This window comes from Eptatretus burgeri, chromosome 17, assembly GCF_056783735.1.
Source record: "Eptatretus burgeri isolate ZD-2024b chromosome 17, Ebu_testis_v1, whole genome shotgun sequence".
Taxonomy (NCBI): Eukaryota; Metazoa; Chordata; class Myxini; order Myxiniformes; family Myxinidae; genus Eptatretus; species Eptatretus burgeri.
Genome location: NC_140977.1, coordinates 47,076,185 through 47,090,361, shown reverse-complemented (window position 1 = coordinate 47,090,361; position 14,177 = coordinate 47,076,185). Strand labels below are relative to the sequence as shown.

Sequence of the window (14,177 nt, the reverse complement as noted above, 5' to 3'; positions counted from 1 at the left end):
TAACGTCCTTCACCTTCGATGGTGGAGGTAATATGGATTTTAAGACATAAACAAGTCTGAAGACGACGATGGTTCACGAGCGGTATTTGACGATGTAGATCGTTTCAGAAGTCAAGGATGAGACAATGTGATAATGTTTGACCAAGTTATAAAAATGATCAACATGATGTGGTACGAGTGACGGGTTATTAGCTGTAAAATGTCGAACACCCGGTTTCGTTCAACAACTTTCAAATTTTTACCTTTGCATAACCTTTAAAGGTCACAAAACAATGTTGTGGACATTAAAATAAGGAAACAGGATACGTGCTATAGCTTATTGGAGTTAGTTCGTCAAAGGTCGAAAACCCGGTTCGATTCCCACAACTTTGAAAATTTGACCTTTGTGAACTTTAAAGGTCAAAGGTCAAGGATTATGACCGTTTGTGCAAAACTTCCTCTGGAACAATACAACATCATATAGGCGATATGGCATTTCGCACTCCTCGGATTATCCATACTTTGATGAAATCAGCGTAAAAACAAACTTGAAGGGGGCGCCACGGGCAAGGTGTTCGAGATAGAGAAAAATGGTTTCAAGACTTTAGGTGGGGAATGACCTCAAGATTATGGATAAACAATATTGTCATCCTAGCTCTCAAAGTTTGAGTGGTCATATGATTTTTATGTCAAAATTTGCAATTTTCTAAGTTCGTGACCTTGTGACGAAAATGAAAAATCGAGCTCCGTGGGGCTATGCAGGTGCCAATGGGCTAACCAAATACCGAATCCCCTGTCAGATTTGACAAAACCCCGAGGAGAAGATGCAAATTAAAATCGGCTACCCCCTAAAAACACGTTTTTTGGGTGTGGCTCCGCCCATAATGGGTGCCCCATGACCATTCTCAGGAAAACACAACTAGATCATGATATAAACCTCCCACCAAAATTTTATCAGGATCGGATCAAAACCCACGGAGCTATGCTCGGGACAGACAGACAGACAGACAGACAGACAAGCCGGTAGGCGGACATGGGTAGTCGCCTACCCAATAGAACCTGACGCGATGGGACCGTTCGATGGGGGAATGACCTGAGGATTAAGCACAAGAAAATTCATGATTCTAGCTTCAAGGGTTAATGCTGCAGATTGTTTTTTCGTTGAAATACCCCCACATTTAGAGGTTTTTCGGCCATTGCTCGGCAACGGAGGGGTCCATAGCAACGGTTCTTTCTCACACATAACTAGGACATACCATGAACCTTCCATACCAGTTTCATGTATATCTGACTCATAGTCTCTGAGATATAACGAACTTCGTTTTTTTTATTGCTTTCGACCAGGGTTCATTCAAAGTCTATCTTCTCCGACAGTTTTCATAGGATCCGGCTGGAAATTTTTGACAATATGGCTGAATGTACTGCCCACAGTTGCTCGTGGCCCGATTTTGGATTTTCGAAAAAATAAATTTTTTATGATATTTCAAAAAATTTCAAAGTCCCGTTGCTAGGCAACGGTGGTGCCCATAGCAACAGTTCTCATTTGCACACAACTCGGTCATGGTATGAACCTACCAACCAAGTTTCATCGAAATCTCCATTGTATTAACGGAGCACTGGACCAAACAGAGAGACAAACATATCGACGGAAAAAGTGATAATAAGGGTAGAACAAATTTCAAAAGAAATTTTTTTTGAAAAAAATTCTTTTTCTCGACAAGATCGACAACCCACCAGACAGACAGACACACAACAATAACGAATATGGTGGTCACTTATTTTTTTCGTGAAAATATTTTTTTGTGAACCAATACACTTGGGAACTTCCTTTTTGGAAGACAATTCACAATTTCACTCAGTCCTCTAAAAACACCCCCCACCCCCCCCCCCCACACACACCCTGTACACGATTTCTCACCTGCAGCCTCTCTCTTCTTCCCTTCGATGTTCACATCCACACAGCCATTTTCCCCATGCTGACCCGATTCCTCTCCACAATCCTCGGATATGTGCAACGCTAACTGCAATTCTTGCGCCTCGTCGAGATTTGTCCTGCGTGCATGATGGCAGGGCATCGACAGATCAATCGAGTACGAGAAGCAATGGCACACGGGGCTTTTTAATTTTTTTTCATGGTCGAGTTATTAAATTTACTGGTTGAAAATACTGGTGATAAAAAAAAGACCACGCTTCGAATGAGGAGGGGGTTCGGGGTGGGGAGGGGCAATGAGATAAATTCCTGCAAGTGTACCGCTGTTCTCGTCCACGGCTGAAACGATTTGTCCCACGAATTCGGTCATTACCGGTGACCTCTTGGTAATCCGCACCAATCACCACACCTGCAAAGGACATTTGTATTTTGTTTACAGGAACCACAGAGCAACGAGGGGAAGGGAAGAGGAAGGGAGTGGGGGCTTTACATGCTGCAAACATACATACACATTCATGTCTGCTGAGACAGAACCCAAATGTGGCATGAGGATAAACCAACCAGCCGATAATTAATCTTTACATCATGATAAATAGTGAGCTTTTTGCGAGGAGGGAGAATGAACGCACATGTTCACCTTCATGGGCTGAAACAATATATATATATATATATATATATATAAATATATAAATATATAAATATATATAAATATATAAATATATAAATATATAAATATATATATATATATATATATATATATATATATATATATATATATATATATATATATACATTGTTGCTGGCCAGGCCAGGGTGGCGAGAACGTCAACTAGGTGGGGAAGGTTACGTCGTCCCCTACCAGACTCTCCGGAATTGTAGGCCGTCCCTCTCGGATAATTCCGTGAGGCGGCGGGTTGCTTTACTGACCGTGGATGCCAATACCTCCACCGCGTAGCGTCGGGTCTTTTTTGTCTAGAACCAATTTACCTAATTAACTACGGAGTGTCGTCTACCGGGGAACCACACCCTCAGTACGCCTTGCCCGAACCGGACCCCTCTACCGACTACCAACTGCCAACTACCTTTCCGGTTCGGATGCAGCGAGCGGATCTGCCAAGGTCGTACCAGCTAGAATGAACTGATTATCGGGTATAAAAACCTGGCTAAAACTCAGATCCGAACCATGCTGGACCAACGGAAACGAACTGGGAACATTTCTACAGTAATTTATTTACAATAAAGAAGACACAGAGCAAGACTTATCGCGGAATATATAAGCAAGAATTTACAATGTTCAAAAACACATATACAGTTTCTACTTACAAGACGGGCCCACACACTCAGATGATTTATTAAAAGACCCCCGCAGCCAGAGAGGGAGAGACGAGCTGGGGCTCGCAGTTCGCTTGGGTACCTGCACGTTGAAGGGAGGGGCTGCTCCGCGGTGCGGCACCTGCTAATGGTCGTGCGGCTCGGCCTACAGTCACACGCGTGGGGCTCGTGCCCGTGGAGGAACCTGAGCAGAGCGGTTGGAGTCCCAGGGCGGAGCTCAAGGTCGCGGACGGGACCCAGAAAAACTCCAACAAACCTCAGCCAACTGCAGAACTCCACTCGAACGCCCCAGACTCCAGCTCAAACCGCACGACGCACCCCAACCAACTCAACTCCTCCAAAAAAACTTACACTCTGAGGATCTGTCGTATTTTTATGGACCTCCCCGAACGGGGCGGGGGCTCGGTGAAACAGGCATCACCGTCCGCCCCGATTGGACAGGGCCTCCACAGATCCGCCCCTCTCTGGGCGGGATCTCAGCCAGACCGGGAAAACCCCACCCCCTTCAGGCGTGTCTGGATCTGCAAAGAAGAAACCACTGCACAAAGATTTTGCCCCGGCCAACGGGCCTTCGGATACAGCAGGTGGACAGTGGATCGTGATGGGGGATGGGATATAAAGATTTATTACCCTAACTAAAAAAAACATCGCAATGCACCCCTTCAATTTTCCACTAAACACGAGGAGGGAATCTGTCTACACATGTATTTAACGGCATAACTGACTCTTGGGACATCTGTATGTTTGAATGCATTTGGTTTCCAGATCCGTAACAATATATATATATATATCTTCTTCTTCTTCCGGCTGCTCCCGTTAGGGGTCGCCACAGCGGATCATCCGTATGATCCGCATAGTGATTTGGCACATGTTTTACACTGGATGCCCTTCCTGATGCAACCCTGGTCGCCTCTTATGACACAGGGATATGGTACACCTATTTTAACCGGGGTATACACCGGCCCAGTACACTGGTACTCATTTCGCAGACCTCGGAAGGATGACAGGCTGAGTCAACCCCCTGGTGTATTAATTCAGTGGCCCAACGGGGCTTGAACTCAGGACCTCTTGGATCCCAAGCCGCTGCCCTAACCACTGCGCTAACACCAGGCTTCTATATATATATTAGTTAAAGCAGTATCTTCTGCATTTCGTGCTTCCCTCGAAGGATTAAAAAGAATAGATGAAAATTAGGAATAATATGGGGCCGAGAACACTGCCTTTCCGGAATAATATGGGGCCATGATCTCTCTCCACCCTTTCCAGCCTTCACAGTGAGAGGAGATGAAAGGGTTCTGTTGAGAACCACACGTTGTTTATGAGTGTGCAGTAAGTCAGTAATCCAATAGTGGAGTTGGCCTTGGATTCCATAGGCAAAGAGTTTGCAGACTGTATCAAAAGCTGAAGATATGTCTCAGGTCTGATATTGAGGGCCTCCACCATCGTTTGGCCAGTTGCAGTCAGTTGGGGGTTGCCAGAAACTTTCCCATCTTTTCATGTGCAAAATACAGAAATCAGGAGCAGTTGGGTACAACTGGAGAGGGATGGGTTACGGAGAGGGAAGGGGGGGGGGGTGAGGGAGACAAGATATTGAAGCAAACACAGAAATGAGGCATTCGGCCTTCTCACGAGCGGAGTCGGCTGTGGTGCCATTTGAAGTGCGGGAAGGGATGGAAGGGAGCCTACATCTGTGCTGGACTTGATAAGGCACCACCAGGTTTTAGAGGAGGGAGATAAGTTTGAAAGTTCATTCTTGAGGTTGGACAGATGTTGTTTTCTGACTCTCCTGAGAGTGGTACACATACTTGTTGTGGGCTTTGTGGAATGATCTGAGGTTGCCTTCGGTCGGATTTGCCTTCCAGGAGGTAAATGCAAGTTCTTCGAAAGCAACTACCTCGCCACAGGATTCAGAGTACCGAGAGCGGGAGGATGGGTAAGATAGTTGAAGAAGAGGTGGGATAAATATGTGCATAAGAGAGAGAGCAGGTTTCTGTGGAAGAATTCCCAAGCTGAATTGATAACAACGGCAGTGGATATAGGAGACCAGTCCTGAAGTGTGTGTGTGTGTGTGTATATATATATATATATATATATATATATATATATATATATATATATATATATATATATATATATATATATATATATATATATATATATATATCTTCATCTTCTTCTTTCAGCTGCTCCCGTTCAGGGTCGCCACAGCGGACCAACCGTCTCCATTTCGCTCTATCCTCCACATCTTCCATTGACACTCCAACCACCCGCATGTCCACCCTCACCGTATCCATGAACCTCTTCTTTGGCCTTCCTCTTCTCCTCCTGCCTGGCTGCTCCATCTTCAACATCCTTCTCCCGATATACTCCGCTTCCCTCCTGTGCACATGTACAAACCATCTCAATCTCACCTCTCTCACTTTGTCTCCAAACCGTACTACCTGCGCTGTCCCTCTAATACACTCATTCCTTATCCTGTCCATCCTCGTCACTCCCAACGAGAATCACAGCATCTTTAACTCTGCCACCTCCAGCTCCGCTTCCTGTCTTTTTGTTAGCGCCACCGCCTCCAAACCATACAACATAGCTGGTCTCACTACCGTCGTATATACTTTCCCCTTCACTCTTGCAGCTACCCTTCTGTCACAAATCACTCCTGCAACTCTTCTCCACCCACTCCATCCTGCCTGCACTCTCTTTTTCACTTCTCTCCCACACTCTCCGTTACTTTGGACAGTTGATCCCAAGTATTTAAACCAATCCACCTTCCCCACCTCAACTCCTTGCAACCGCACCATACCACCACCCTCCCTCTCATTTACGCACATGTACTCCGTCTTACTCCGACTGACTATCATTCCCCTTCTCTCCAGTGCGTACCTCCACCTCTCGAGGCTCGCCTCAGCCTGCTCCCTACTCTCCCTACAGATCATGATGTCATCCGCGAACATCATAGTCCATGGGGACTCCAGTCTGATCTCGTCCGTCAACCTGTCCTGGTGTTGGCGCAGTGGTTAGGGCAGTGTATATATATATATATATATATATATATATATATATATATATATATATATATATATATATATAGGGGCAAGGGGGTGATGACACTGATGGACCTCGCCCCATATATATATATATATATATATATATATATATATATATATATATATATATATATATATATATATATATATATATATATATATATATATATATATATTGTTGCGGTCTTCGCGCCCGCCGGCGTGCGAACGGCCACGTAACTCGAATCGCGGCACGTCGCCCACCGGACGGACAATCCAGTCGTGACCCTCTCGGACTAACGCCGGGAACCAGTCACGGGTGGACCTTTCGGTCTCACCGCGATCGAGCCAATCAGCCCCCGCGTGGGATAGGGTTGCTCGCCAAATTCGAACTACCTAAGTACCCACGCGGAGGGTAGACCGGGCGATCGCACCTCGCCGCAGGTCGACTTCGGACACGGGCCACTTAAGCGACCCGTTCCGTACTATCAGAATAACCGAGCGGTGTTATCGTCGACCTCGACGGTTCGATTAATTATCGGGCGTATTCAGCCCACTACCAACCCTTTACGTGAAGCAAGATGGGGATTCAATGGAGGAAAAGACGAAGCGAAGCGGGAGAACAGTTCAACAATAAAGCACATTTATTCGCGGCACACGGGAAGCACACAAATACAATTCCACCAAATGCACACAAAAAAAGAAAACACAATTCCATTTACACAAAAAGCAAACATAAAAGTGAAAACACAGTGCAGAGCTAATACCGACTACCGAGCACACGGCAACACTTATACAATTCTACTTCACAGACGGCGCCGACAACACATACCCAAAACCAAGGAAAAGAAATACCCTCAAGAATGAGGCAGGCCTGAGGCCGAGACCGGGTCGGGCCTACCCGTCTGGTGATGAGACGCGGAGCGGCGATGGCCCCGCAACCCGCGGGCCTCGTGGACAGTGCCTGGCAGGGGGTGGGAACGGGGCCCCCTTGGTCGCACTATCTCAGCGCGGGGGGAAACAGGAGGGGGTTGCTGATGCTCGGGGTATAGAGGATCTTTATTATCCCTGGTGTGCGTCTCCACCTCGGCCAGGTCGCGCTGCCGGCCTCCCTCGGGCGTGCAGCTCCTGGCACCGACGCAAGCACCCCCTCCCTCGTCCGACTCTCTTCAGCTTCTCCAGCCACTGCAGGCTTCGGGCTCCAGACTTCCACACTCGTCCCCTCCGTTCCGACTCCTTCTCGTTCTCGTTCTCCTTCTCGTTCTCGTTCTCCTTTTCCTGACTGACGAACACCGTCCTTTTATCCCCCCGTAACTTCGCCTTTGACCCCCTCCCTTTGACCTTTCACCTCGCTCCCCATTGGCCCGAGAAAAAGTGGGCGTGAAGGCTTTTTGATCCACAAATTTGCATATATCGATCGTTCTGGAGGCGGGGCCAAATCGCCCCTCGCTCACCGATTGGACGGCAAAAAGTGGGCGTGTGTCGTTTTTGATCCGTTTTTGAAGCACAAAATCCGTGATTTTGTACACGCTGTTCGACGCGCGTTCTGCATGAGTCCAACACCGGTACCCACAGCGGGGCAAGAACGGTGGCGATGCTACGGTTGCGAGGTGTGACGTGAAGGTCGTGGCGGTTGTGGTGAAGCGGTGGTTGTGGTCGGTGGTTGATGTTGTGGTTGTGATCATGGCGGTTGGTCCAAAATAAAGATAGTGAAAGAAAAACGGCTATCCTGAAGAGTCGCAGCTCGCATAAATGACATGTATTCCCACTAGACAACGGGTCTGGGCCTAACTACACATGTACTTACCGAGATACCTCACCTAAGGGACCTGAATGGTGGTTTGCGAATCTGGTAACCACAACAATATTATATATATATATATATATATATATATATATATATATATATATATATATATATATATATATATAAACAAATAAAAACAAAACGCGAATATGCGAAGCACAAATGTAGAAACAGGTCACATTTTATAAACCACAAATATGTGGGGTCCACGAATGTCAGGGTTCCACAGGACTCACATTCTTAATAGTATGTACTTTGTAGATGCAGTAACATTCTAATGATACAGACTTCACAGAGGCACTCGGTTGTCCATAATACTGGCTACCACCAGGTGGCGTTTGTGGCCGATGTGAGCATATTATGTGGACAAACAGACAGACAGACAGACAGACAGACAAACAAACAAATAAACAAAAAACTGACCCAAATGTAACGCTCTCTTGCGAAGGTAATAACAGTTCGGTCATAAAGTGGGGAACAAACAACAGGAACAGATCAACCGAAGAACCACTTTTGTAACGTACCATCTGGGCAGCGGACGTGGCGGGACGGGTACGAGAATGCCAATTCGAGCTGGCGAGTGTGTCGAGCTTCCGCACGGTTGCGACTGTGCACGGTGGCACGGTGTGCACGCAGGTCGATCTCGGAGCGGAATGCATGCGTGAACTGTTCGTGAGCACACTCCCCCTCCTCGCAGAGGAAGTGAGCCCGTCGGAAGTGGTCCTTCAGGCTTTCATAGTCACTGCCAAGGAAAAATGAGGAAGATGAGGGAACAGCTTTTATTTTATCAAGAGCTGTATAACATTATATAAACAAATCTCCAGAGCCGTCAGAGGGCCGAACAGTTAGTCAGTAACGTCTTGGTCCGCCCCGTACAAGAGTAAACTACAAGAGAGAAAGACGGTGGGTCTTTAAAAAGGTGTATGCACACAGGCCACACAATTACAATGGCCTCTCTCGAGATCGCTGCATGGGTGCACCGAACGTACCTGTAGTACTCATTACTTCCATCGGCATCGCAGAAGTGGCAGTAATAGTGGTTCTGGCGGAGGTGGCGAAGCAATTCGTCGTTGTCGAGGAAACGCACGCTACAAAACTGACACAGGGGGTGCCCGCGGTGTGAGCGGTCTTGGGTGTCCCCCGAGCGGCGATGTTGCGCAAGGTCTTGCCGGCTGTACCACCGTCGCTCGTGGGTGAAGATCTAAAACGATGGTGAAAGTAAGGGTTCTACTTCATCTCAGTACTTCCAATATTGTCCAGGTTTTTTTATTGCCAAGCTGCGACGACTTTTACCCATCAAACACGGCAAGGGGAGGACAACTCAGGTGTGGGACCATCTATTTATTACGTACGCACAAATGCCAATTTTTGGCCACCATTCCCCTCCATACATGCCACATCCACTCACTCTTGTCCCAACCTTCTTTCTGCGCTTCTCCACCCTTCCCCCTGCTCCTCAAGTAAAATTTAACCTTTTGCAGAGGATAAAATCTCCAACTGGCGAAGGCTAGCCGTCGTTTCGGTATTCTCCCTAAAGCTAAAGCACCCCTGAGTTCATCACAGTGTGCAACACTTTCAGGAGGAGCTCCAGGACTGTGGCTCACCAGTACGGGCTGGTGCTCCAGCTTCCCACCTTGTTCATCTTGAGGCGGTCTAAAACAAGGTCTTCAACAGAATTGGAATCTCAAGGTAGGAGGGAGATTCCCACTGACCGTCACTCTCCCAATAACGGCAAGTTGGTGGGATCTCCATTTCACACAAGTGTTCATCTGGTTTGCTCCGCCTGCCCTCTTCGAGGCTCCTCAAGCCACTTCAGGTCTCACGCATTCCTCAACACAGCCTCGCCTGCTCGTGCTCCCAAAGCCCAGCCTGGCTTCCCACTTACACTTATTCTTCCGATTGTGCAATTCCTTCCCTGTGTCCCCGAGTCTCGTCTTCCTCACTTCGGTCTTTGAAACGCACTGCCCATCACAAACTTGTGCGCTCACCCATGCACATACACAATCTCTTCCACACACGCCGATTGTTTCCCAATTGGTTTCTCTCCGGTCCATTGCTGCTCACTTTTTCCGTTATTCATCCCCTCATTAACCCCACGTGTGCCCCCATCTAAGTTTCGCTCCTCCACGAGCTTAGGCCCTCACATGGAAAGCGCAAAGGAGACAAAAGGGTGGGATCCGGGGAAACATGGAGGAAAAGGATTTACCTTGAGATGTTTCAAACATAGATCACATGCGTGGAGATCGTGTACGCGGCGCATGTGGGCCTGCAGCTGCCCCAGGGTACCAAAGGGCTGCAGCTTGGGGCAGAGAGGACAGGTGTGGCTGAGCAATGCTCTAGAAAACACAAACAGGCACCTCTTAAGTACAATTAACTCGCTGCACTTGAGAGACAAGCAGGTGAACTGACTGTACAGGTGGACTACATATTGATGTACTTATGAATCCAAATACGCTAATAAGTAAGAAGCGTCACATGAGTTGGGAAATTGTTTCAGATACCAAAGATGACCGCACAATAAAGTATTATCAGGGTCGTCGTCTACGTCCAATACGTCTTCGACTACTACGACACAAATTATTCCCCTTTCTTCGGGATCGGCCAGGGAACTTTTAGGCCTTTCGGTGACCGTCTGGTCAGACCTGACGTTTCACGAAGCTGGTTGCATCAGGAATTTGTAATTTGTTCAGGGTGCCGGCGATAGCTCAACTACTCCTCACGAAAAGGACAGCACGGGATCTTTAACGTCCACAAACGAGTGCTAACGGACAGGATGCCCAGCTTGATGTCCATCCGAGACACGGCATACACAATGATGCCTCACCCTGCCTGCGAACCACCGGGACGCCAGGGTAAACGGCTCAGAGATGAGGGTGAACACGTCGTGTCGGACATCTGGCCAGCCCGCAAATTTGATCAGGGCACCGTCACAAACGACGTCAAGGGATGTTAAATGTTCACGTCGCAGATGGACAGCCGGCTTAATAAAATTAATCATGCAAGACTCCTCCAAAAGATGGCATGCTTCACGATGCAGCATCCGATGCTGGCACTTGTCCATAACAGTTTCAGAGGAAAGCAATTCTACCGGAGGTCAAACGACGAACAAATCCGCGGACACACAAAATCCGTCTGTTACAATCCCCGATATATAATTAAACTTCATCGTCAGCAAAAATGGCTACGTCCTAAAATATAACAAGCAGCGGAAGCGGATGAGATAGCCAGCTTAATGAGGACAGAAGACAAACGCTGCGCACTTGAATTTTGCGTAGAGGTCTCCGTCGCAGAAGGAGAAGCCGTATTCGTTCTCGGAGATGCCGGTCCGTGGGTCCAGTGAGACGAACGGCGTGGGGGTTCGGGTGATGAAAACCTGCAATCACAAGCGATAGGTAAGGAGAGACGTGGGGGCAAGTTGAGAAAAATGGAAAACACGGAAAACGAAGGAGAAGAACCATGACAGTGCAACGAAGCTTGAAACGGTGTGAATGTTCAAACATGGGTGAATAAATTGGAAGATTTAAACAATTAAAATACAAACAATAACAACATGGACAGAGACGTCAGACTAACGAGGCATCGCCAATGGAGGGATAGTGCTGGGATAGTGCAGGGATAGTGCAGGGATAGTGCAGGGATAGTGCAGGGATAGTGCAGGGATAGTGCAGGGATAGTGCAGGGATAGTGCTGGGATAGTGCTGGGATAGTGCTGGGATAGTGCTGGGATAGTGCTGGGATAGTGCAGGGATAGTGCAGGGATAGTGCAGGGATAGTGCAGGGATAGTGCAGGGATAGTGCAGGGATAGTGCTGGGATAGTGCTGGGATAGTGCTGGGATAGTGCTGGGATAGTGCTGGGATAGTGCAGGGATAGTGCAGGGATAGTGCAGGGATAGTGCAGGGATAGTGCAGGGATAGTGCAGGGATAGTGCAGGGATAGTGCTGGGATAGTGCTGGGATAGTGCTGGGATAGTGCTGGGATAGTGCTGGGATAGTGCTGGGATAGTGCTGAGATAGTGCTGAGATAGTGCTGGGATAGTGCAGGGATAGTGCAGGGATAGTGCAGGGATAGTGCAGGGATAGTGCAGGGATAGTGCAGGGATAGTGCAGGGATAGTGCAGGGATAGTGCAGGGATAGTGCAGGGATAGTGCAGGGATAGTGCAGGGATAGTGCAGGGATAGTGCTGAGATAGTGCTGGGATAGTGCTGGGATAGTGCTGGGATAGTGCTGGGATAGTGCTGAGATAGTGCTGAGATAGTGCTGAGATAGTGCTGAGATAGTGCTGAGATAGTGCTGAGATAGTGCTGAGATAGTGCTGGGATAGTGCTGGGATAGTGCAGGCATTTTCAAAATGGGGGTCCATTATGTGTTGGCGAGTTCCCTCCACAACCCCCCTCCCCGCTCCGCCAACCTCCACTGCAGATGAAGATTAGAGAAAAACAAGACCACACTGATATAATATAAACGATAATAGGGAAATAATAACCATGATGGTTTGAGGAATACAATTATACACTCGGAGGGGAAGTTTCAAACGTGCGTGTGTGCGTGTGTGTGCGTGTGTGTGCGTGTGTGTGTGCGTGTGCGCGCGCGGAGGGGGGAGACAGTGTGAATGGGAGGAGGGGGGGAGACAGTGTGGATGGGAGGAGGGGGGAGACAGTGTGGATGGGAGGAGGGGGAGACAGTGTGGATGGGAGGAGGGGGAGACAGTGTGGATGGGAGGAGGGGGAGACAGTGTGGATGGGAGGAGGGGGAGACAGTGTGGATGGGAGGAGGGGAGACAGTGTGGATGGGAGGAGGGGGAGACAGTGTGGATGGGAGGAGGGGGAGACAGTGTGGATGGGAGGAGGGGGAGACAGTGTGGATGGGAGGAGGGGGAGACAGTGTGGATGGGAGGAGGGGGAGGCAGTGTGGATGGGAGGAGGGGGAGGCAGTGTGGAGGTGGGGTGGGGGAGACAGTGTGGATGGGAGGGGGTGGGGGAGACAGTGTGGATGGGAGGAGGGGGAGGCAGTGTGGATGGGAGGGGGTTGGGGAGACACTGTGGATGGGAGGGGGTGGAGAGAGACAGTGTGGATGGGAGGGGGTTGGGGGAGACAGTGTGGATGGGAGGGGGTTGGAGGAGACAGTGTGGATGGGAGGGGGTTGGGGGAGACAGTGTGGATGGGAGGGGGTTGGGGGAGACAGTGTGGATGGGAGAGGGGTTGGGGGAGACAGTGTGGATGGGAGGGGGTTAGGGGAGACAGTGTGGATGGGAGGGGGGTGGGGAGAGACAGTGTGGATGGGAGGGGGTTGGGGGAGACAGTGTGGATGGGAGAGGGGTTGGGGGAGACAGTGTGGATGGGAGGGGTTGGGGGAGACAGTGTGGATGGGAGGGGTTGGGGGAGACAGTGTGGATGGGAGAGGGGTTGGGGGAGACAGTGTGGATGGAAGAGGGGTTGGGGGAGACAGTGTGGATGGGAGAGGGGTTGGGGGAGACAGTGTGGATGGGAGAGGGGTTGGGGGAGACAGTGTGGATGGGAGGGGGGGTGGGAAGAATCGAGGCGAATGGGGGTGGAGACGCACCTTGTCGAGATGCAGGCGGCACACCGCACAGTACGGTTGTCCACACAGGACGCGCATCTTCACGGAACAGGCGAGGCACACGGGGTGGTCGCACGAACCCATCGCCACGACGTTCATGTCTTGACAGCACACTACACACACCCCCTCTCCAGGTGAACCACCCTTCACCTCCTCTCCCTTCTTGCCACCACTCGCCACGGTCCCCACACCCGGGTGAACCTGGACGCGCCCTCGGGGCTGAGGCTGGACACGAACCTGGAATCTGTCATGAAGCTGGCTTTTTGTCGGACCGTGGATCTTGCTTTGACTCGCCATTGGTTAAAGTCGGGGAATGACAGCAAAAAATTAACAAAAACAGACGGACGAATGTGGCGGGAAAACACAGGAAGTCAGAGGGGAAGAGCAGAAGATAAAAGGAATATAAAGTGAAGTTATAAAAGCTTCGACAATCAAACAGAAGAAGACGGGATGTGGAATCGAGGCAAAGGTGGGAAATGAAGGCCAGACACGCATCCGGCACTCGTGTGACGTCATGAGTACGTAT

General features: G+C 49.2%; 1 protein-coding gene across 2 annotated transcripts in view; it reads right to left on the bottom strand.

Moving 5' to 3' along the window:
- ZNF598 (zinc finger protein 598, E3 ubiquitin ligase) overlaps positions 1-14,177 on the bottom strand; it is a 23,520-nt gene extending 9,343 nt beyond the window's left edge. For both annotated transcript variants that reach the window (XM_085861008.1, XM_085861009.1), the window contains exons 1-7: positions 13,634-14,177; positions 11,332-11,444; positions 10,278-10,407; positions 9,061-9,272; positions 8,596-8,813; positions 2,231-2,318; positions 1,898-2,031 (exon numbers count right to left, since the gene is read on the bottom strand). In XM_085861008.1, coding sequence (XP_085717134.1) covers positions 1,898-2,031; positions 2,231-2,318; positions 8,596-8,813; positions 9,061-9,272; positions 10,278-10,407; positions 11,332-11,444; positions 13,634-13,948 — 1,210 coding nt within the window. In that variant the 5' untranslated portion in view covers positions 13,949-14,177. The remainder of the gene's footprint in view (positions 1-1,897; positions 2,032-2,230; positions 2,319-8,595; positions 8,814-9,060; positions 9,273-10,277; positions 10,408-11,331; positions 11,445-13,633) is intronic.